Source organism: Chenopodium quinoa, unplaced genomic scaffold (assembly GCF_001683475.1).
Source record: "Chenopodium quinoa cultivar QQ74 unplaced genomic scaffold, ASM168347v1, whole genome shotgun sequence".
Taxonomy (NCBI): Eukaryota; Viridiplantae; Streptophyta; class Magnoliopsida; order Caryophyllales; family Amaranthaceae; genus Chenopodium; species Chenopodium quinoa.
The window spans coordinates 8,598,421-8,624,616 of NW_018745448.1; the positions used below are offsets into that span (position 1 = coordinate 8,598,421).

The 26,196-nt window shown below is 38.8% G+C and overlaps 1 protein-coding gene across 1 annotated transcript; it reads right to left on the reverse strand.

Moving 5' to 3' along the window:
- Nucleotides 1–17,788: 17,788 nt before the first annotated feature.
- On the reverse strand, nt 17,789–18,301 carry LOC110713766 (protein NYNRIN-like). The gene has a single exon (XM_021892212.1). It carries the CDS (start codon nt 18,299–18,301, stop codon nt 17,789–17,791), a length of 513 nt encoding a protein of 170 aa, XP_021747904.1.
- Nucleotides 18,302–26,196: the final 7,895 nt, after the last annotated feature.

The following is a 26,196-nucleotide window of genomic DNA, read 5'->3' on the forward strand; positions in this document are numbered from 1 at the left end:
ACGCTGAGAGCAGAGTGTTTAGTTTGTTTCTTAACAGTTTTATACACTTCCCTATGTTATCTTTAGACCATTTTTTTTGGACAATTGGATTTGAGGTTGTTCTGCCTCGTTTGTAGTTTTCTATGTTAATTGAATTTTCTTTCATTTAAATAATCTTATATCACCTTTTCAGTTGTTTCCTTTATTTTTTTTAAGTAACCTTTAGAGTTACATTTCCGTCTCGACGTTATTTTCGCTAACGTATCGCCTTCTGTTTTAGACGGGGTGTTACAGTTAGTGAGGTTTAAAGTATATTATAGTTTCTGGAAATTGTGAGAATAGTGGATTAATTGTGGTTATGTATTTTTATTTGTATGAAGCTTTGAACTTGGTGGTGTCTAGCAGCTGTAGTTGAGTTTAGGCATTATTCAATGTTTGTATGTGCATAGAGATATTTGTGTATGCGTAGTAACATGCTAGGATTGTAAAGTATGTTTCAAGTGATGGATTTGTAATGCGAGCCGTTTATGACTTCTCTCTCTTACTTTATTTTTCTCTCTCGAGGGTCATCAAGGGTTTTCCTTCTTTCTTAGGCAAGGAGGCCTTGGGAATCCTTGCTTGAGGATTAGTTGGCTTTCTTTCTCAAATTGTTTTTTCTTTTGCAGGTGTTCAGTCTTCGGGTTCTCTCGCTAGTCCTGTTCTATTCTCTTTCCTCCCTTTCTTTTGTCTTTTTTCTGTTTTTCTCTCCTTTTCTTTTCCCTGTTCTCTTTTTTATGGATTCTACTAGTATTGAAAATTTAGTTGATGTAATTGTCACTAATGATAACTCAGTTGAAATTCTAACGTCGGATTCAATGTTTAATGAAAATCAAGATCCTGCTAAGGAACTTGATAAAGATACTGTCATGAAAGCTATTGAAAGTTTTATTCCTAATTGTAGACACCTAAAAATGTCTCCCCAAAACCAAGTTCGATGATGAACAACCTTTCAGCGCCATTATTGGTCGGGTTTAGTATTTAATCTTGGAGTGCTTAAATCCATATTCAAATTCATATTTTCATTTCATAAACCAACCCAATTCCTAGCCCATTTCCCCAAACCTTCACTTATTTTCCTCTTTTCGTGCCTTTAAACCCAAAATAATTCATTTCGTATCCTTTAAAATCATTCATTTCGTGTCCTTTTTATAAAACGTTTAATCCAGTATATTTTGGTCCATAATCTGTGTCCAATAATTAAATAGTTGGATGGGGTTTTAAAAGAGCTTTCCAACGATATATTATAAGCCAAAATTCGAGTTATAACGAATAAGTTATGGCCAAAATATTAAACTGAGCCCAAACCTAACCTAAGCCCACCTTACCTACGACCCAATGATCATGTGAAGGGTCCAAATTATTTGATCCAATTTCTAAATCAATTAGGATTAATTAGTAGCTTCTATAAGTTTCTAAAAGATCCTAATTATCTTTTTTGAAAAGATAAGATTAAAGAGTTTGAAATTGAATAAAACTCCTTTTTTGAAAGTCCTAATTTTATTCGAATTGAAAGACGTTCAAAGATAGACAGATATTATTTTCGTGCCTAATTGTTTTTATCCAAATTTTATATGGTTGGATATCCCTTGAAATTATATTTCCAATGATATATTATAATATCAATTCCGAGCTATAACGGAAAAGATATGAATAAAATGTTAAACTCTATCCAAAACTGACACTGTCTCACTATTTCGGTCATATCTTTTATTCTATAAAATATTTTAATCTGATTCTAATTGGGTTAGATATTAGACTTCAGTATCTTTCCAACTATATCTTATTCATCCTATTCCAATATCTGTATCAAAAGATATGATAAAATCAAAAACCGCAAAAACTGATGTCTATCGCAAGAGTTTTATCCGATTCGAATTCTTATCTTTTCTTGATTCTTCTACCTTATTTTTTCTCTATAAATAGAGGTCATATCACCCCTTTTCCAATGATCAATAAGCTTGATCATCAAATAATTCTCTTCTCCCTATTTAGCCTAAACACTAGCCTCCCTATTCTTCCATAATACTTCCCTTAAGCACTCCAAGGAGTTCATACAATACCCAAAGTTCTATACTTTAACCAAGGCGTGATGAGGGTTTGGACCAAATCAAATCTACCTTAATTTAATTTAATTTTCATTTGATTTATATTTTTATTGAAGTTATTAACAATTTATTCATGATGTAGCAATTCAAGGAAACGCGGAAAGTGAGTAATTAATCACTTAATTACTCTTATTTTTATTGCTAGCATCATGATTAGGTTATTATTATTATTTGATTTGACTAATGATATTATGGTTAAATTGCTTCCAATATTAATGCTTATTTTTATGATCACCATATTGCATGTTTAAAGGGAATATGTAATTGAAAATCACGCCTAATAAGATAATTTGTACAACCGGCTTAGGTTCCTTTTTAATCTTGTTGTTTAATCAAGTGATCACAATATTTTAGAATTATATGTTGCATTAATATTAAACCAATTTAGCTTAATAATAGTTTGGAGCAAATTGAATTTTTGTTTGTATGCCTTTGAGATCGCATGAATGCTTTTCACTATAAGAATCGAGTAGAGGCCAATACGGGCGAATGTGACTCCATGACTCACTTCGTACCATCATCCCCGATCGTCCTTTCATGGTTCCGAACCATATGGAGTTAGTAATCTCATGGATTATGAATGGGGTGTAACCTTCACGGGTCAGTCATTGTTGCCTTCGTTGTCCCTTATTCGTGGTTGCCTTTTATGAACCGTGAACGGTTTATAAGTTCCTAAAAAACTTGTTGGCGACTTCCTACTTTATTTGTCCCTAATCGTATTATGTCAAATCCCACTTCCTATGAGTGCCAAGCATATTCACAACATGCTTTTACGTAGGCGAACTTCAAACGACGACTACAATTTGGCGACTCCACTGGGGAGGATTCTTGGTTATTTATCAATTTGAGTGATCGGTATTTAATTAAGATGAGTGGATGAGACTTGAAAGATTCTTGAATCGTATTCCTGCGATTTAATTGGCATTGTCACATATGCATATGCATTTTAGCTTACCTATTTTGCCACAATAGTACGTGTTCTAGGTATGTGGCTAGCCTGGGGGATTTAAGCTCTATCAACCCAAAAACGCTCATGGCAATAAGGGTTCATCCGAGTTTTTAAATCCACCCAAACCATGGAGTCGAGTTCGATTTCATCACGAACTCGCGGAGCCGCCCGTTGGCATACACCCTCAAGGGAGGCTGCCTTGCTAACGCATCCAAACTCTTAACCATGGTACCCTTTTGACACCCAAAGATTGACCAATAGTTGAACATAGATCTTGACTCTAGGTTGCGAACTTTTTTTACATCATCGTGACTAAGTGCTACATGGCTGTTTGGTGCTAACCTTCATATGTTTACTCTTTTTTTTTTAACTCATGATCGAGGGTTTTTATTTCCACATAGTAATTAGTACGGACCTAAAATCGATTAAAATCTGGAAAAATCACAAAACAGACCTCGAACTGTGCACCGTGTCACGACATGTTCTGCCGCGCCGTGTCACGACATGTTCTGCCGCGCCATGGTGAACAGTGCCGTGACACGACGCTTTCTACCGTCTGACGGTAGACTGCACCGTGTCACGACAGTTAGCACCGTGACACGATGCCCAGGAAAAGTGTCCCGTTAGTCTTTTTTCGGTTTTTGTGCGTACGTATGTAGTTTATATGTCCAGTTTGGTGTCATGTCTAGCTATACGGTCAAAACACGCGTCCATAACCTCATTTAATCACTCACATATCGTGTTCGCACACTTTTTTCTTTAGTCGTGCACCACTTTTTGATCGTATTTTAGGGTAGTCTTTTTTTGTGTCGTTTTTTTTTCGGAGTAAGTCGGATAGTATCCTCCCATATTTTTAAAAACAAACAAAAATAAACAAATAGAATTTAAAAATTATTTAAAATTCAATTTTTTTTTTAATTTTTATTTTTTATCCGGATGGGTTAAGGTTAAGTTTGGTCATTAAAGGTGTGTTTGTTTTGGTGTCACAGCACTTGGTCAAGAAGCAGGGGTAGATTGTTACGGTTCGAGTCAATACCTGAACAACCTCTTATACCAAAGAGGCGTACAAGGAAACCACCACAATCATCTCCACAAGATCCATCTCCAGTCTACTTTCAACCAATGGCTACTAAGGAAGATATCGAGAACATCAACAAGACAATTGAAATGTTGTCTAACATGATGCAAACACTCACCACTAGAGTCAACACGGTAGAGCAAGACAATTAAAACAATGTCACTACCGCTGCAATGGACAAGATTAAGGAACATATGAGTAAGATTTCTGAATAATTCACTTACGTGGAACAACCTGTCACCTCTTCATCCATAAGGGACAAGCTTCCTGAGAAGTTTTCCACTGCTGAAATTCCCAAATTCAAGCCTACTGATAACCCGCTTTTCCATTTGAAGGCTTTTTTTGCAACCATGGCTCTTAAGGGAGTAGATGTGAGACTCTTCCCTACAGTGTTCCCTCTTTCCTTGGAGCATGCCTGTCAACAGTGGTTCTACTCTTTGGAATCCAAACATGTCGCGACCTGGGAGGATGTTGCTGAAGGCTTTATGAATCATTACAAGTGTAACATTCAGGCCAAGACTTCTGAACGTGAACTCTCCATTCTCAAACAGAAAGAGAATGAAGGCTTCACCACTTAATTAAGCAGGTGGAGGGAAACAACCGCGCTCTTGGTGGATCCCCCCAAGGAAAAAGAGATGGTTCGCTTGTTCATTGCCAATCTGATTCATAAGTACAAGCAACACTTGAAATTTCTGCCTCTGAGTACATTTGAAGCTGTATAAGATATTGGGATCAATATCGAAGATGAACTGATGAAGACTGCTGGTAGCAACAATAATAACAACACTTGGAAAAACAAGAAGAACGACACTCCTTCTTCTTCGTCTTCCAAGCCCAATAACGCTACCAACAATATCAATATCAATGATGTGCTGGCCCTTAATGCTCCTCCTCAAAGATTCCAAAGGCAAAGGAGGGTTTACACGCCTTTGGGAATGACTTATGATGCTGCTTTTGACCGCTTGCATGGTCAAGGACTGATTATGCCAATTGGACCATTTCCAGAACCTCGACCAGAGAATAGGATCGCCAGCTATGACTCCAATGCTTAATGAAAATTTCATCAAGGCAAGGGTCATAATACTGAGAAGTGTTGGAGGTTGAAGGATGCGATCCAAGACCTAATTGATGCTAATCAACTTCCTGTCCCTCCAGGGGGCAAGAAGCCTAACATTCAAACAGGTCCTCTTTCCGATGCTTTAGGTATCATGGGAGATGAAGTCTCCTTTGATCCGTCAATACTCATTCAACCTGTGAATGAACTTCTGCCGGAAGTTGTATTTGTCTCGAGTTCTGAAGAAGTGAATGGAATTTGGGATATTGACGATGAAGACGTCTATCTCAAGGATATAGCATGTTCATCTCTTGGCACAAGTGAAGATGTTTAGGGAGACCTTGAGGTCAAGGTTCTCACCAGAAGTGGACGGTTGCAACAACCTAGTCCACCTCCACCGCAATCACATCTGATAGTTGATCCCATCGACCCTGTGAACAACGATGTGGTCAAACAATTGCAAAAGACCAAGGTGGAGATGAATGTATGGAAGCTTTTGGCCACCTCTCACGAGCATCGAAAGGCTGTGATGAATGCTCTGGTGAAAATAGGAGTTGATGATGATATGACTCCTCAAGGACTGGTCAACTTTCTCACTACTGAATTGCCAAGTACTTGCAATCTAATTTCGTTTTCTGACAAGGATCTGCCCCCGGAAGGGGATCAACATAATAAGTCCTTACACCTCACTGTGGTGTGTAGGCGGATGAATGTTCCTATTGGTTGATAATGGCTCTGTAATCAATGTATGCCCACTCCACACTGCAAAGAAGTTGGGCATAAAGAATGAAGAACTGACTCCCTCTACTCAAGGGATTCGCGCTTATGATAATACTCGCCGTCAAGCCGTGGGTACTATCATACTAAACATAACTACTGGGGCCATTGAACGTCGCACCAAATTTTAGGTGGTGGACATTAAAGCGTCTTTCAATCTGTTGTTAGGACGTCCTTGGCTCCATGAGCTAAAGGCGATCCCATCATCGTTGCACCATGGCTCCATGAGCTAAAGGCGATCCCATCATCGTTGCACCAGAAAGTGAAAGCCATAGTTGGAGGGGTTCCAATTACCATTGATGCCTCTCCCATGCACATTCAAGTTATCGACACTCCTATCGTCCATGTCGAACATGACGAGGAAGATGAAGATCTTTGGCGGTTTTCACTCGATGATGTTCTCATGATCGAAGAAGAGGAGAAGTGTCATCTCGACTTCGATCCCTATTCAAACAACAATATTAATTCCATTTTGAAGAAGCAAGGGCATTTTCCTGGAATGACTCTCGGACTCAAAAAGAAAATGGCTGAACTTTGGGGCCATCCTGGTGCACTCAAGAAAGATACTTTTGGCTTGGGATTCAAGCCAACAAAAGAAGATGTGAAACAAGCCCTCTTGAAAATGAAGGCTCGCAATAACGCTCAAATCATGAAGACGGAAATGGCCATGGATCCATATCCATTAACCCTCAATGGCCAGTACATCAAAGAAGGGGAAGACTTCCCATGCTATGAATTCCCTGAGCCATTCGTCTACGATGGGAAGCGTGAACCAGGATTCGAGATGTTCCTCGATTGTGACTTTCTTGATGAAGACGAAGAGCTCTTCACAATTGAGAAACCAGCTAGCCCAAGCTCTGATGATCTAGGCATTAACCTTCTTTTTGGAATGGAGAAGAATGAATCTAAGCCCGTCTGCAATGATAATTCCGAGATCGTTCAAGCTGTTATAGCAAACAAGGATTTTGACCCCTCTGAGTTAATCGTCTAAGCTGATAATATTTCAAAAGGATGGCGCAAGACATTGAGGATCACTACGCCAAGCGGAGAGAAGTTGGAAATAACTGCTAGCGAAGGTCCTATGTTTGATGAGTCTGAGTCGTCTGGGTCCGAGTCCGAGTCTGATTCTAAGTCTGTAGACGAGTCCTTAGAGTCTGAGGCTGACCCTCTTTCTGCTATAGAGTCCAATCCTGAGTCTCTTGTTGAGTCTTCTCTTTCTGGTGAGGTCGCAGCTGACCTTGCCCCTCTTGATGTATTAACCGATGAATTCAATAAAATGAGTACCTTTGCTTACGATGCGTGTCATTCCCCTAGCCCTAATCAATATTGCTTTGCTAATGATAAAAATGACAAAGAAATAATAAAAGCAATGGAAGAACACGAAAATAAAACGACAGTTATCGAAGATACAGAAACAGTTAATATTTCCAATGATACGACAGTTAAAGAAGTAAAAATTGGATTAACACTAAGTCAAGATGAACTCAAAGAGCTAATTAACTTGCTTAGTGAATTTGTTGATGTATTTTCTTGTTCATACCAAGATATGCCAGGAATTGACAGGGATATAGCTCAGCATACGATACCACTCATCTCAGGTATGAAGCCTGTCAAACAAAAGCTGCGCCGTATGAAACCGGATGTGGCTCTCAAAATCAAAGAAGAAATCAGAAAGCAGTTGGCCGCAGGTTTCATCAAAGTATCCAAGTATCCAGAATGGATAACAAATGTGGTTCCAGTTCCAAAGAAGGATGAAAGGGTCAGAATGTGTGTTGATTATAGGGACCTCAATAAAGCAAGCCCAAAAGATGGGTTCCCTCTACCTCACATTGACATTCTGGTCGATAACACAGCAAACCATGCACTCCTATCGTTCATGGACGGCTATGCCAGATATAATCAAGTATTGATGGTTGAAGAAGATATAGAAAAAAACCACATTCATCACACAATGGGGTACATATTGCTATACGGTAATGCCATTCGGGTTGAAAAACGCGGGTGCCACCTACCAAAGAGCAGCTACATCATTGTTACATGATATGATGCACAAAGAGGTGGAGGTCTATGTCGATGATATGATCATTAAGTCTAAAGATCGCCCAGGCCACATCATTGCACTTCGCAAGTTCTTTGAAAGACTCCGCAAGTACAACATGAGATTAAATCCAGCAAAGTATGCATTCGGAGTCACGTCAGGCAAATTACTTGGATATGTGATCAGTCCTCGAGGGATTGAAATAGATCCCACTGTTTACACAAATTTCGATTCTAAATAAATGAAGACGAGAAATAAAGTAACAAATGAATTTATATTAATATATGAATTTTGGGTACAATCTCTGTATAAAAGTTTATAATAAAATAAACTAAGTCCTCTGATTCTGTTCCGCAGCTTGATGATGACACGTGTGTGACACCTGTAGGTTGACGTTTGATGGCGTCGACTTGAGTTTGAATGCAGGGTGACGTTTGATGATGTCAACCTGTATTTAAGGGTTTTGTTTGAATACACTTGAACGAGGGCTTTGAAACTTAGTCCCGTTCAAATGTGTTTGAGTGTATTTGAACAAGTCGGCACGAGTTTGATGTGCTTGTTGACTTACTTCAGAGAGAATTCCGTTTGAGTTTTATGAGCTCTTGGAATAATGATTTCTGGATCCCCTTAACTGATGGAGGAATGGTGTATTTATAGGTGATGAGAACCCCTTAAGTGGACTTAGTAGGTTTGGGCCTGGCCCATTTTATGACTTAAAAGTCTTTTAACCTAGTCCGTTTAATTTATTTTATACTCCGAATTTTATTTAATTAATTCAGATTATTTATTTAAGTGGGCCAAAATCAATTAAAATGGATCATTCATATGATTTTAACCCAAATTAATTTATTTAATTTAATGTGTGACACTTATAAAATTTCAGTGTCTACAAATTGCCCCCTCGAGACTGTGTCACATACACAATTTGAAGTGTTTGGCGTGACAAGGTCTACCATTTTATTTGACTTGGAAGTCACTAGTACTTTTTTTTTTTTTTTTAGTACTAGGTTTGGTTTATAGGAATTCTTGAGCCCCAAGGTTAGACTCCTAGTTGTACTAGGTTTTACTCTCCTAAAAGATAATTGCCAACCGAAACCTATAAAAATAAGGAATTTAACCCTCTATTTCTTCACCACAGTGGACTCACTTTGACAAACACAGGTAGACGAACTTTCCCCTGCAATTGCTTTTTTATTTGTTCTTGAATTTGCAGCCGCCAAGGCAAATATCCAAATTTTTGTACTTCTATTTTTTCGACTAATTAATCACCTTAGATTTAATCACAATTACAACTTCCATTGTTTTTTTTACTTTCTTTGAGGATTTTCCCTGACATCCCACTTTCGATTGTCTCCGCTGAGGGAACTTGATAATTTTGGTGTATTGTTGCAGCACATCCATCGTCAACAACAAGGTAATTACCTAACTTTTGCTTTTCTTATTGTAATTAATCAATTCCCATGTATCATAATTCAACCATGATTAATACACCATGATTTTGCAGCTATAAAAGCATAAGGCTTTCGAGTTTCTGGACCTTGGAGTTATTGGGTTTTCAAGAATTGTTCAAGAAACCAGTCATACTCACGTAGTCAAATCAAGGTCATTTATCTTCCAACTTTATTTTAATCATTCGACATCCAGGAGTAAGGAGTCTCAACTCCTTGAATTTTTTATATGGACACTGTCATTCATATTTGCAATTGCATGTTGACCTTGTATTGCCTAACTTCCTTGACGATTTGGCTTGCTTTGTCACAAATTTGATAGATTAATTAATCAATCTTGCTCTTCTCTTTATTGGTGTGCAGCACCAAGATAATAAGAATTTGTCTGACTTTGGATTTTGTTTGCAGCCGAAATCTCCAAGAGATTATACAGTCCTTTACGTCCAAACCAATAAGTAGTCTGACTGCTCCTTTATATTTATATATATATATATATATACGGGGAGGTTCCGCTAAAAACAGGGCTTATGGTGAAAACTAAAAACAGAAAATCTCAACCATCCATTATTACTAACAAGATCTAACGGTTTAAAAAAAATAAAATAACATAGAGTCACTATATATAAAAATAACGTAACTATATACAAAAATAGGGTAACTATATCAATTTTTACAACATTTGTCACTATATACAAAAATAGGGTAACTATATCAATTTTGATCCTATTAATAGAAGTCACTATATACAAAAAAAGGGTAACTATATCAATTTTGACCATATTTACATAGAAGTCACTATATACAAAAATAGGGTAACTATAACAATTTTTACAACATTTACATTAAGGTCACTATATACAAAAATAAAGTAACTATATCTGAGTTTTTGACACCATTTACATAAAGGTCACTATATACAAAAATAAAGGTCACTATATATAAAAATAAGGTGATTGAACCAAAATTTACAACATTTCCATAAATCTAAGGTCATTATATCGAAAATAAGGTAACTATATATAAATTTCGGGTAATTATATATATATCAATTTGACACCATTTACCCAGAGGTCAATAAATATAAAAATAAGTATTAAAAAAGTCTATGTAGGATTCGAACCTACATCCCGTGATTACACGGTGCTCGACCAATTGAGCTAATAGGCTTTCAACATGCCAAAAACGTAGAGGCTTAAAACCAACACATATTTTAGATTCATAAACATATTCACTAAAGTCAAGTACCTTTACCAGAGTTTTCAAGCAGATCACATACCCTTCCAAAGTTGTGGGTCTAAAAGCAGACACTTCAGGATTCATACAGTCACTTTCAGGAAAAATCTCCGGAGCCTCATCCAACTTGTCATTACCACTAGTAACTTCTTTTTTTTGGTTGAAAGGAGGCCAAAGGTATGTTGATATCAAGTACAATCCAAACCATGCAAGCTTCAGCAATTAAGTGGCGCATATTCCCAGCTGCAAGTGAATGTAATAAACGAATCATCAGCAACAATTCAAACTCACATGTGGCATCAGCAAAGCATATGCAGTTTTTGTGATAATAGATCACTAGTAGATATTCTGTTTGTATTGTTGGACGTTTTTATATATATATATATATATATATATGCTTCTAAGCAATTTGATTTAATCCATTTTACAGTGGACAATCAATGTATACTGACACCCACACAATCAAGTTGAGCCAATCATGTAACAGCTCTAATTAGCTCTAAGAATTGTTTATTGATCAAGAATGTATCATACAAAGCCACATAATTTGTTTAAATGAATTACTTTACATATTTCTATTATAATAGAATTAGTCATTAATCAAAGTATCAATTCTCTTATTTCATTGGTAAAAGTATACCTTGGTAAAAGTTAGGCCAAGGTATTAAGCTATGTAAACCCATGAATAGCAGAATTGTACTGGTATGCTACACTTGAAATTCCTGACAATATAGTCGAGGAAAAAAAAAAGGTAGCACTTTATTAGTTGCTAAACATGTGGTGGAACCTCAAAATGTAGTTCTTCATTCATCTATGACTCCAAAATTCAGATAGAAAACACATATTAGATTGAGCTCAGCTTGTATTCTCTTATAGTACAAGGCAATTGGAAACTGTCTAGATTTGATCTGTATATTATATTTGAATTCTGCTCATATTTAAGTAATACAATGTTCTATTTGAATTCTGCCCATAATTATTCATGATGTTGAGCTAAGGTATCCAAATCCTCGAATTCTGGCTACCTTGATTCAAGTTCAAAACAGGCCTAATTCAGAAATTTTGAAGCAAAATCCAGTACAGAGTCAAATTAACCATGCACATATGTCAGACTAGAAGTACACTTTTCAACAGTCAAGAAAGTCATGTAGATGTCGATTTAGCATGATCAGAAGCAATCTATCAAGCAGTTAGCTCCAAGTTTCAGAAAAAAGAAACAAATAGAAGAAAAAGAAACTCAGAACCAACCTCTATAGTGGGGGCAATAGCATTTGAGCCACTATTTCCTCCCTTCCCAACATCAAGATGAACTGAGATGTTAGCCAGTGACAAATCCACCTCAGATGTCTGTAGCTCCAGGGTTAGTCGCTTAAGCAGTCTGCTCAACACCAAAAGTCGGACATATAGAATCAAAGTCAGTATCTTAAACCAGGAAGCATTCTTCATACTTTATGTAAAATCAGCTAAAATCAAACACTAATTTGAACACTAAATCTCTGAAATTCAAAATTTAAAATCGAACTATAGATCCGAAAAAATAAGCAAAAATCGAAGCCTACATTTGCAAAAATGGAACTCAAAAAAATCAAACTCCGCAAAAATCAGCTAAAATCAAACACTAATTTGAACACTAAATCTCTGAAATTCGAAATCTAAAATAGAACTATAGATCCGCAAAAATAAGCCAAAATCGAAGCCTGTATTTGCAAAAATCGAACTACAAAAATAAATCAAACTCCATGCGAAACTCTTAAAATCAAATCAGAAAAAATCGAACTCATGCAAAATTCATGAAAATTGAACAGAAAGAACACAAATATCAAATCACAAAAATCGCTGAAAATTCGTGAAAAAACAAACAAATTGTCGAATATAATCATACCTGATTGTGAAATCTAGAGATTTTTCGCCATAATTTGATGCAACACAGTAGAGAGAGTAACAGAGAAGCTGGTTGAAGAGAGAGAAAGTACGAAAGAGGAGAGAATAGAAAGGAGAGAGAAAATAACGTGAAAATTAAGGAGAAGAGAGAAATTTATGTCTGAAAAGAGGAAAGAAATCTCAGCCATACAATTTGATGAACGACTGAGATTAAAAGTTTTCAGTTTTTATTTTAACACTTGTTTTTACCTGATCCTATTCCTATATATATATATATATATATATATATATATATATATATATATATATATATATATATATATATATATATATATATATATATATATATATATATATATATATATATATATATATATATATCTTTCTTTTTTTTTTTTTTTTGCATTCGCACCAGTAATTAATTAAAGAACTAATCAATTACTTGTTAAATTTGCAGCCTTTAATTTGAGTATTTGTCAAATTCGCAATCTTGGCAAAGTTACACCAGTAATCAAAGGTAATTGTACCAAATTCTGGCCTCTTTACTACTCATATTCATGTTAATATAACCACAATCAATCGTGATTATTATTCATTGTTTAATACAATATGAGAGTGTAATTTTTTTGTTTTGCGGGTTCTCCACCAAGGTCAACCACAATTATATTGTGATACTACCTGCATATGTGTGATGTACACGTATAAATACATCTTCTTTTTTTTTTTTTTTTGTATATTTGTATATGCATATGTGTTTGTTCTTTATAGCGCTAGGCATATGACAGATTCGCAAGGTAGCCATACGTTGCCGCCCATGTCGCGATGGGTCAGGACTCTTTGTTATGAACCCATCGGGGATGTCAAGTCATGTATGCCAGTCGTTATGAGCTTGACATCTTAAGACTGTCCGGATAACTTGAAGACTTGAAGTCTCCCTTGTCGCGATGAGTCAGGACCCTTTGTTATGACCTCATCGGAGACGTCAAGTCATGTATGCCAGTCGTTATGAACTTGGCGTCTTTAAGACAGGTCTGATAACTTGAAGACTTGAGTCGCCCATGTCGCGATGGGTCAGGACTCTTTGTTATGAACCCATCAGAGATGTCAAGTCATGTATGCCAACCGTTATGAACTTGACATCTTAAGACTGGCCTACTCGAAATTCCAATACCAGATTGCCTTCATGACATACTCATTATACATGTGCCATGTCAAACACTCTAACCTTTTTTTTTTTTTAAGTCTTTGATCATGGACAAGGTGCACGTAGTGGAATTCAATGAGGGTTCTCGATCCTATCTTTCTCTCGTCGACCAAGAGGATGACAACCCCAAGACTGGCACGCGTCTACAAATTCGGCAATCATTGCGGCGGCCTAATGGCATGCAAACAAGTATTTGTAAGCAAAATTTCCGCAGTCACATGTCTGTTGAGATTGCTAATGTCTCCGACACCACAAAGGTTTACAAGCTCCAAGACACCCTTCAGAGTAGACCTGCAACAGATAACTTACTTCCCTTATTGGGTCATTCCATTATTGAAGGGTCTGTGAGATGGGGATCCGCTGTTCTAAAGATGTATGGTGAATCATGCTTCATCCTAGGCTATCGAGAGTGGACTGAGGACGTTCTCTGTCACTCGAGGGAAAATCTGAAATCCGCATTAATCTACAATGTTGTCTATGCCTCACTTTACTCCTATGACAAAAATTCGCATATTTTACGAGCATTGTGTGAGAGTTGGTGCCCTACCACAAACACACTCCATACAATGGCAGGAGAGTGGTCCATTTCACTGTGGGATTTGCACAGACTTGGTGGCTTACCCATTTATGGGGAAATTTATGATGAGATTGTCCCTCATTTTGCGACCCTAACAGCAACAAATGAAGACAACAAACAGTACATTTCGAAGGCTTGTGAGCATTTGTTTGTTGCTTATCATTGCCTTTACAAAGAATCGGGCTCAAGGAAGGAGGTTTCAGCCAAATAATGGATTAGATTTTGGTACCAGAAGAAAATTCGCTATGCTGCGCCGCCAAAAAGGACAAGATATCTCTTGACTCCTCCACAATCTACACATGACCCTGACGGAACGTTACCAGACGTACCTACAGCGTGGAAAAATGAAGAATTATCCATGTTTAAGCGTTTAGGCCTTCCCGACAACAATAGAAGGGGAATAACCTATAGTGCTGCTTTCTTGTCTTGTTGGTTATGCGCATTTGTACTTCCATGGTGTGATAGTAGATAGATAAGACCCGCGACATTTGAGATCGCAACCTTGATGGCTTGTGGTAAACCGTTCAGCTTGGCAGTTCCTATCCTAGGAAGCATTTATCATGGTCTGAACAACATTTCGAGGTCTCCCAAGCCTTCTTATTCTGGCTCATTCTTCCGGGCTCATTACTTGTATAGTTGGCTCGCATACTATTTCGGAACTCATCACAATCTGGATTTAGCTCTCCCAGGCCCTTTAATGACTGTATTCTCGAGCTCCCAAAGTTCAAAGCTTTTTAAGGATAAAGAAGCACAAGATTTGATACATGAAGGGACCACAACAAGGGTTGGGTGTACCGTGCCGAATAAGAACAAGAACATCGCTTTTTTGATGATGGGAAGCTCGAGATTCCCCAGTTTGGCTACCTCATCTCCCTTCGCTCTAGCTACATTCCTGTACGCTCCGGTGACAAATTTTTCATAGAGCCTTACAATCCTCATCGATTTGGTAGACAATTTGGGTTTTGTCAAGATGTTCCCGGTATGCTTACGCGTGCCATGGATGATCGTCAATCTGTAGGCTATTAGCTCTTTGGCATTGGGACTTGATTTTGTTTTGTGGCAGTAAATCCCAAGTGTTGACTCCTTGTCTTCCTCTGAATTGGCGTGACCTTGTAACTCGAGCTTTTCGGTCTTGGTGGTCTAAAGTGACATCTAATGACCTTAGAGACAAGGTTGACGTTCTTTGCGCAAGTATTGAAACTGATCCCAACAAGTCTAGGAAGAGCCAGGAACATGCTGGTGACACAAGTGCTCCTCGACCGAAGACCAATGCTGGTGGTAAAAGGAGTCATGAGCCTCTGTCCAGACAAGGCAACTCTAAATCGATGACGGCTAAAGATGTCAGCCAAGGAGGAAGCTCTAGTGACGGAGAATCTGACGTCAACTACAAGCATAAACGTAGGAGTAAGAGGCGATCAGACGTTGTTGATGAAGAGGACATCGTTTTAAATGATGCAGACTCCTTTGGCGATCTTCAAGATTTTCCTATCGTTCCTACTAACATACCGCTTGTAAGTATTTGATACTCTTTTTTTTATTTATTTTTTTATTTATTTTTTTTTACATTGATTTTTTTTAGGATGATCAAGACTTTGAGAGTGTCACCCTGAATTCTTAGAGGCTGAAGCTATTTTACCTTTACCGAGACCAACTGCTGGCAAGGGGAAAGCAATAAGGATCTCCACGAATAAAGTTTGTGACAATTCTCCCAGTTTACCAAGGAAGGAAATACAGTCTCCTACTCAAAGCCTAAAGTCAGTAGATGGTCCTCATTCTCTTGAGCTTGCCTCCAACGCTTTGGAGGTTCGACAGTCAGTTGGTGATGACCGTACAGCTTCATCTCAACGTGTTTGCGCTCCTACTGTGTCTACAAACACATTTCGACCAAGCCCCTTCTCTAGTTTTATTTTTGCTGATGCAAATAAAACACATAGGCGCTCAATACTTGGCAATGTTGCAAGCGTCACCTTATTCGGAGGTACCCAAAAGGTTTGAAGAAGCATCTATGGTGTATCGAGGTATACAGAACCTCAAGGGTGACCCGGCTCCGCTGAAGCGTAAAGTTGAGTCTTATGTTTGTTCAGTCAAATCCTACCTTGCTTTGGAGGAGGCTGCAGCGAAACGACAAAGATCTGAACAAGTGACAAGAGACATACTTGCTCAATCTGAGTTTCTCAAGCAAGCGGAGTCCAACCTTGCTATTGAGCAGAAAAGGCAAGAGCAATTGAAGGAACAAGATGCCTTAGTCACAAAAAGAGTAGAAGACCTTGAAGCTGAATTGACGAAAGCTTGCGAAGAGAAGAATCGTCTAACAGATGACTTAATGGCTAGCAAAGGATCTATCACATCAATTGAAGAACAAATGAACGTTGCGAAGCAGATTTTGGACGACTTACATGCAACTCCTATTCTGAGTGCTGATGAGATAGTCCAATTGGAGCAACAGAAAGTTCAACTTCAAGAGCTTCAGTCAATGCTTAAACCTTCTGAGTGGATAGATTGATAATAGACTACCCCTCTTTTTTTTATTTTTTTTTATGGTTTAGCAGTTGAACAACACTACTTTTTTTTGACATTTTTTTTTTAATTTTATTTTGCTCTTGATATTTTATTTTATTCATTCTATCATTTGAAATTATTTCATTATTATTTCGACGTACACAGTTTATACTCTTGCGGGCCAGGAGTAGGGATTTTTTTTTTGTTTAGCCGTACACAGTTTATACTCTTGCGGGCCAGGAGTAGTACAATAATGATGATTTTTTTTTTGATGTGGCTGCACTTGATTTTTTTTTTTTTTATTTTTTTTTAAGGTGCCTACGTACTTGCTAAATAAACGGGTTATCTTGCAAGATCAAGCCAACGTAGTTCAAACAATGCTTTATTTTTTTTTTATTTTTTATTTTTTTATTTTTTGTAAGTAGTTTATCCTCTTACTTGGGAGTTTACAAGGCTTTCACTTCATGAATAGTAGCGCTTTAAAAACTTGCCATTAATTGGACCTACGCGCAATCCCTCAGCATCTACAATTTTGTATGCTCCATTAGTGTAGACTTCTCGTACCACATAAGGACCATCCCATTTTGATGTGAACTTATTTCCAGTTTTGCGCGAAGTAATGATAGGCCTTTTCACTGCCAAGACCATGTCTCCCACTTGAAAAGAACGAGGTCGAACCTTTTTGTTGAATGCACGTGTCATACGAGCTTAATATCATTGCAATTTCTGTTGAGCTTGTAATCTTTTCTCATCAAGTGCTTCAAGCTCAGCCAATCGAAGCTTGTCATTTTCATCCCTAGTTAAATCCTCTTGAATGGCAATTCTTAGTGATGGAATTTGAACTTCTAAGGGTAGGTCAGCCTCAACACCATACACCAACGAATATGGGGTAGATTGTGTTGCATTCTTGTATGTCGTCCTATATGCTCAAAGTGCTTCCCCTATCTTTTCATGCAAGTCACGCTTAGACTTTGCAACGAACTTGCTTAGAAAATTACAAAGCGTTTTGTTAAATGCTTCAGCTAGACCATTTGCAAAAGCATTGTACATGGATGACTTATGTTGCGTGAACTTGAAATTTTGGCAAAGGCTATCCATCAAGTTGTTGGCGAATGGCTTTCCATTGTCAGTGACAATTCTTTGAGGAATTCCATACCTATAAATGATATGGGTGCAAATGAAATCGACAACATTTTCTTTTTTCACCTCACGAAGGGGAATAGCTTCAGCACACTTAGAAAAGTAATCAATGGCAGCCAGTATATAAGCGTGACCACCAGATGACGTTGGTGTGATCGGACCAACCACGTCAAGACCCCGTCCCTCGAATGGCCATGATGTCACAGTTGGATGTAGTGGTTTCGGAGGCTGGTGAATGAAGTTTACATGAAATTGACATGCTTCACACTTTTTAACAAACTCTATGCAATCTTGAACCATTGAGGGCCAATAATACCCCGCCCTTTTGATACGATCATGAAGCTTAGGACCAGATTGATGAGCTCCACAAATCCCTGAATGAAATTCCTCTATTGTTTTGGCTGCCTCTTCGTCTTCTAGACATCTCCACCATAGCTTGTCAAAATATCGTCTATAAAGAGTCCCTTTGAAGAGAATAAAACGAGAGGCTCGACGACGGATTTATGTTCGATGTCGTGGATCATTAGGCAGCTTTTGGTGCTCCAAATAGTCGATGATTGGTTGACGCCAGTCTTCTTTGTCAATTTGGCAGACAGTGATCATGTCGACCTCCTCGACCTCGTCATCTTCAACTTCATATTCTTCCAATGCAACTACCCAACGATTGCAAACAGGCACATACATGATTTCCTCTGCCCCCAGTGCCAAAGTGGCTGCGAGACCAGCAAGCGCGTCAGCCATCTTGTTGGCACTCCTTGGAACATGGCTTAGCTTGACAATGTCAAACTTGTCGAGAAATCTTGATGCATGTTTGTGATAAGGAATTAAATCCTCTTTCTTGACCTCATATTTGCCTAAAAGTTGACTTATGACGAGTTGCGAATCTCCATAAACATCAAGATCTTGAATTTCCATTTCAACCACCATTTGAAGACCCATAATAAGAGCTTGGTACTCAGCCATGTTGTTTGAGCACAACTGAGTTAGCACAAATGAGTAAGGTAAAACATGCTTTTCTGGCGACACAAAGACTACCCCTGCTCCTACGCCGTCTTGACGAGCAGCCCCGTCAAAATACATTTTCCATGGTGGTAGTATTTCGATGTTAAACACATCTTCTCCAGGCAAATCAACGGACATCTCCCATTCAGGTGGTACTGGTTGGTCGGCAAAGAAATCAGCGATGGCTTGTCCTTTGACAGACTTTTGTGGTACGAACATTATATCGTACTGTTTGATGTGTACAACCCATTTAGCTAGTCTTCCTGACAACACTGGTCATGAGAGGATGTACTTGGTTGGGTCGGCTTTTGAGACGACATGGACTGTATGAGCTTGCATGTAATGCTTCAACTTTTAAATGGCAAAAATTAACGCAAGACAAAATTTTTCAATTGGTGAATAATTCAGCTCAGCACCCACCAACGTTCGACTCAAGTAATAAAGAGCTATATCCTTGTGATCTTCAATTTCTTGAGCACACATTGCCCCCAATGATCTTTCTTGAGTAGCTATGTAAAGGATTAGAGGTTTTCCTTTAACTGGTGCCCCCAAAACCGGCGGAGAGGACAAATACTTCTTTATATTGTCGAACGCTTTTTGACATGACTCATCCCATTTGAATGGAGCATCCTTTTTCATGAGATGACTAAATGGTTGACACCTGCCTGCAAGATTGGAGATGAACCTCCGAATATATGCAAGGCACCATTGAAGACCGCGAAGTTCTTTGAGATTTCGTGGTACAGGCATTTCTTGAATTGCCTTAATTTTGGTTTGGTCAATTTCAATTTCCCTATGTTTTACGATGAAACCTAAAAATTTTCCAGAGGTAACACCGAACGCACATTTGAGAGGATTCATTTTCAATTGACATTTGCGTAGTCTTTAAAAGATTTTGCGAAGATCACCTAAGTGATCCTCCCTCTTTTTAGACTTAACCACTAAATCGTCCACGTAACACTCCACAATTTTGTGCATCATATCTTCGAAAATCTTTTGCATTGCACATTGATATGTGGCCCTGACATTTTTTAAGCCGAATGACATAAATTTGTAGCAGAATATCCCTTTTGGGGTGCGAAATGTCGTGGCTTCTTGATCTTCAGGCGCCATGTGAATTTGATTGTATCCAGTTGTGCAATCCATGAATGACAATGCCTCATATCCAGTGGTGGCATCGACCATAATTTCCGTAACTGGAAGTGGGAAGTCATCCTTGGGATATGCTTCATTCAAATTGCGGAAGTCCACACAAACTCATAGTTGCCCATTTTTCTTCCTCACAGGGACAATGTTTGCTATCCATGTAGGGTATTTGACTTCACGAATGAACCCTGCATCGATGAGTTTGTTTACCTCAAATTCAATTTCCGGGATCAACTCTGGCCTGAATCGCCTTTGTGATTGCTTCTTTGGACTCACACCTTTTTAATTGCTAATCGATGGCCGACGACTTTCGGGTTAAGACCTGGAATTTCTTTGTAACTCCATGCAAAGACATCTTTGTACTCAGAGAGTAATTTGAAGTACTCTTGTTCTTCCGCTTGGGTAAGAAGAGCACTAATGTATATAGGGCGTGGGTCTTCAAGAGTGCCAAGGTTTAACTCTTTTAACTCATCTAATGTTGCTTGCCCCCCGTCTTCAAGTGTCTTGGGAGCTTCATCAGTTTTTATTTCCTCGTCGGGATTTGGCACCTCTTCAGTTTTCACATGGTTCGTGGAAACAATCTCCTTATGTTCCTCTATAGCATGGTCTGACGACTCATTTTAGTTAGTGAAAACCACAGTGCGAACTCTTGCCTTTAAAGGTTGTTTCTCAGTGATATCTATGTCTTGATTTCTTTTCATGCGAGAGGGAACAACACTTTTCGACTCATCATTTTCCATGACATTGTCTTCCCTTTTCTTTATGCGACTAAAAGCTTACTGTCTTTGTTCTTTTCTAGAGGCATTTGTCATGCCTACGCAGTTAAAGACATGTACTTTTTGTCTTAAGGGTTGCGAACTTGAAGTTTCTTTCACCCTATGGTCACATTCTCCAAGCCTATCGAACACTGAGACATGATTCCTCATAGTAGATGGTTGAAGTTGATCAAATACAGAAGTTCTGGGTGTGGGAACATCGTTCTCACCTTCACCTTCCTTGAGTTCCTCGGCGGTAATGTACTGTGAGGAAGAAGCGTCTACTTTATGCCATACACCAATTTTGATTGGTTTGGGGAGCTGAAATCCTAGGCTTGCCTTGGATTCTTGATAACTAGAGCCATAGTCAAGCAGTTTCTTCTGAGTATCATTGAGTCCGTTAGGTTTAATGTCTATGACCTTACCCATGGGTGTTGGGTTTTCAAAGTCATATCCTGCCTTTGCCAATAGCTTGTATGCATTTTGGCCGAACTTTGCTTTGTTAAGCTCTTTTGCCTTAGATGACTCTATTGATAACCTACAAATTCGGCTTTGTGCGCCTTTACCCAATGGTACAGTTGTTTTACTCTTCAAGTTTTGGAAAGTAGTGTCATCAATTGTCTTTGCTACCTTACCATCAAGGTTAACCTCTCGACACACAAAAGGTGAGTCTCCCTCTTTGCGACGTGATTTTGGGATGTATCGCAAACTAGGAGTTGACAACTTTGGCTTTTCTTTTATGACGAGCTGAGAGACACTCTTTTTGTCCACTTCTACCTTTTGTTTAGACTTCTCCTCAACAGGAGATGTCTTTTTGTCATTTGAAACCAATGCAATGCTCTCCTTAACTTCTCTTTTTCCTGTTGAAAGGACGTGGGAAGGTAGTATCTCACTTGACGTCTCTTCTTCTTCAAAAAACTTGGCGTCAGCAAAGTAAGAATCTGCTTTGCTAAAGGGTTTAATATCCCCATTTATCTTCTTTTTGCCTCCACGATAGTACTTGAGACATTGATGGAGGGTCGATGCTACCACACCATTCTCATGCAACCAAGGGCGTCCTAGTAACATTTTGTATGACGTCTTTGTGTCAATCACATGAAAGAGAGTTGATGACGTTAACTCTCCCATTGTGAGTTCTAGGCGTAATATTCCTATTGCACGCTGACTGTCAAGGTTAAATCCTTGGATCACTATGCGACTGCTAGAGAGTTCATCCATCTTGATTCATAACTCTATCATAGTGGATTTTGGCATGATTTTGACAGCAGATCCACCATCAACTAAAATGCGACTCACTTTTTGTTCACGGATGTACCCTGACACAAACAAGGGTCTATTGTGGGGTTTTGACCCTATCAACAAATAATAATCTGTGAACGCCAAGGCTGCGTTGCACGACACACATTTTGTGTCATCTTCTGCAGGTTCTCCAGCATTTTTCACCTTATCGGCATACAACTCTAGGTGTTAAAGTGCAAGAGATAACCGTTGACACATTTCTTTAGGCAAATGAAAAATTTTCCTCCATCCCATGCGTGAAGGAAGAGCATCCAAGACAGTAGATATTTTTGGATTTACTATCACCTCGGATTGTTGTACAACTGATTTTGTTGATGTATCATCATTAACTTGTTCCTCCTCACTTTCCACAACGGAAACCATATTCGCCGTAACCACAGTAAAGTAGTCTTCCGGGAAATATTCCTCCAAAGTTACAGGAGACAACGACTCTTGCTCAAGCAAATCAATAGGGAGGACCTTTTGCTTGCTGGCCTTTTTTGCTTTCTTTTTACCCTTTGAATGCTTGGATTTCCTCTTCTTTTGTTGCTTTCTTTTGCGATGAAAAGGTTGTGGTTTAGGATTATGCACTTGTTTCCTTAGCCTTCTCCTTGTCACCAATGTCCACCCTTCGTCATCATCTTCATCTCGGGAGTTAACATGTGTTTGGTGTTCAACCTGAGATGAGACTTCGTGTTGAATAGGTTTACTCTCAACCAGTATGATCACAGGCTCCAAACTTCCAAATTGTAAAGTTTGAGCCTGAAATGATGGTTCAGTAGCTACCGAGGCATGATTTGATGTCACTGGTTCGTCGACATCTAGCTCGATTGTCCCATCCTTTGCCAATTGCATAATTTTCTCCTTAAGTGTTATACATTTTTCAATAGGATGACTGATCAACCTATGATATGGACAATAATTGGGATCGGATGTCTTATTCATCTGCTCAGGGCGCTTTAACTCAGGCAACTCGATGATTTTGTTTTCCAGTAATTTGTCTAACATGCCAGACAATTCAGAGTCTGGGAAAGGGTACTTCTTAGCTTGAAGCTCTTTCAAAGTGGGTTTATCTTTCTTGACAAATCTCGAAGATGAACCCTTACTTTTTTCTTTTCTTCTTCCCTGAAATTTTGATGGGTGCAGAAGAAGTAGTCACAGACAACGTCTCCTTAGTTGAACTTTGGGAGGACTTGTCATTTTTATAATACTCCTTTTTTTCTTTCCTGGCTTCTGAAGCAAGCCCCTTTTTCTTCTTGTTGTAGATGATCGAGGGTTCCATGTCATGAGCTCTCGTCACCAACTCTTGAGAAGATCTTGGTTTGATACCCTTTAGGATGTAATGTAGTTCCCAACTCATCCCATTGATGCACATTTCTATAGCGGAAGTTTCAGTGAGTCGATCCTTACACTCCAAACTTAGAGCGCGCTAGCGGTTGATGTAATCAATGACTGGCTCTTCATCCCACTGCGTAGTTTAAGTTAGCTCAGTCATGCTAACGACACGCTCAGTGCTGAAGAATCGCCCCAAAAACTCCATTTTCATTTGATCCCAACTGTCAATGGACTCAGCCTCTAAGTTGGTGTACCAGTCAAAAGTGGTTCCCTTAAGAGAACGAACGAATTGTTTAACAAGCAAGTCACCCTTGGTACCAACATTGTTGCACGTCTCTATGAAGTGTGCAACATGTTGTTTTGGGTTACCCTTTCCATCAAAGAGTTGAAATTTGGAGGTTGGTATCCAAACGACATTTTCAGCTCATCTATCCTCCTAGTGTAAGGCTTCACATAACGTCGACTATTATATGAACCTCCCCCTCCAAGTTAGCTCTTGACAGCATTGACTATCATAGCTTGAACTTGTTCGGCAGTGATTAAATTTTGTGCCCCATTTGGCTTTAATTCCGCCGATTTAGTGCTACCATCTGAGTTGTTATCGCTTTCAGTCTCACTCGTTTTTTTCTCAAGTTTCTTTGTCAAAGCAGCAATTTGTTCATTTTGCTGTTTGATTTGAGCATCTTTTTCCTCCCCATCTTTCTTCAGCTGTTCAAGGGTACTGCTCATTTCATCCAGTTGTTGTTTGACCATCTTAGTGTGCATCACCATAATAGCAACAAAAGTAGGTTCGGGTGAACTCACACTAAACTCATTCTCATGTCCTTCATAAGAGTGATCGTAGGATGAGTTTGTATGGATGACAGGCTCTAATGAACCAAACACAAGACTCTCATGTGGTTCATGAGTGGAGGACATGAAAGACCTCACAGAAGCAGCAAGACGAGCGCGACTTTTTCGTGCTTTGGTTGGGATTGACGCGGCACACAAGCTTCGTGCTTTGGTTGGGATTGACGCGGCACACTAAACTCATTCTCACTCATACAGTGCATGTCGTGTCCAAGATGGATCCTCTCAAATACTTGTTCGAAAAAGCAACACTCAATGGCAGATTATCAAGGTGGATAGTCAATCTTGCTCAGTTCGACTTGAAATTTGTACCATAAAAAGCAATCAAAGATTCTACGGTTTCTGACTTCTTAGCAGACTTTCCGCTAGAAGAAGTTGAGAAAGAAGAAGATGAGTACGATTTCCCTGACGAAGATTTACTCATGACCGAAGATGATAGCTGGACGCTCTATTTCGATGGAGCTTCAAACCAAAAAGGTTGTGGTGTAGGAGTCTTGCTCGTATCACCCAATGAAGAGCATTTCCCAATTTCCATGAAGCTCGACTTTGATGTCACCAACAATGCCGCAGAATATGAAGCATGTATTTTGGGGTTAGAAACAGCTGTCGCCTTGGGAATTAAGAAGCTCAGAATCTACGGTGATTCTTCACTAATCATTAACCAAATCTCCAAGAGATGGAAGGTGAGAAGTGAAAGTCTCGCTACGTACCAAGATCATTTAGAAACTCTCACGGAGCAACTAGATGAAGTGGAATATACGTATTTGCCGAGAGAAGAAAACCAGTTCGCCGACGCACTAGCTAAATTAGCATCAATGGTGCGAATTCCAACGGATACAATCAGAATGTCGTTGACCATAGAAAGAGATATGAACCGGCTTATGTTCACGCACTCGACGATGAACAGGAATCACTTTTCACTATAAGAATCGAGTAGAGGCCAATACGGGCGAATGTGACTCCATGACTCACTTCGTACCATCATCCCCGATCCTTCTTTCGTGGTTCCGAACCATATGGAGTTAGTAATCTCATGGATTATGAATGGGGTGTAACCTTCACGGGTCAATCGTTGTTGCCTTCGTTGTCCCTTATTCATGGTTGCCTTAAATGATCCGTGAACGGTTTACAAGTTCCTTAAAAACTTGTTGGCGGCTCCCTACTTTCCTTGTCCCTAATCGTGTTATGTCAATTCCCACTTCCTATGAGTGTCAATCATATTCACAACATTCTTTACATAGGCGCACTTCAAACGACGTCTACAATTTGGCGACTCCACTGGGGAACTTCAAACGACGCCTACAATTTGGCGAACTTCATTGCATCATGCTCCTTGACCTAAGCAACGTTCATTATGCAATAATCACTTCATCTGTATACGTGCTTAGCTTCCAGACCTAAGTGACGTTCAAGATCGTTTCCTTACACCATATATGATGCTTAGCTCCATGACCTAAGTTCATTCATCGTGTCACAAGATGTAATTGTCCCTGTCCTCCTGGCCTAATGACATGCATCATGCATACATTACTTTCAAGAAAAGCAATTCAATCCATGCGATTCATTTTGTCTTGCTCAACGAGGAAGTTCAAAACTTCTTTCTTTTTTTTCACGTCTTTTCTTTTGGGGAAGTTTACAAAAACTTTTTCAAAATTTTTTCATCGAGGGAATTTTGAAAATAAAAGTTCAGTTTTCACATCTTTCTTTTTCGGGAGAAAGTCGGTACCCTCCACTCATGACAAAAATTGACGGAAAATTTTTCCTTTTGCATTTTCGGTTGCTTGTGTCTGCACACACACACTCAAACTATACACACACAATCACAAGTCA

Excerpts from the sequence above, each read along its gene's own strand:
- LOC110713766 (XM_021892212.1), bottom strand. The coding sequence starts at position 18,301 with ATGGTTCAAGATTGCATAGAGTTTGTTAAAAAGTGTGAAGCATGTCAA.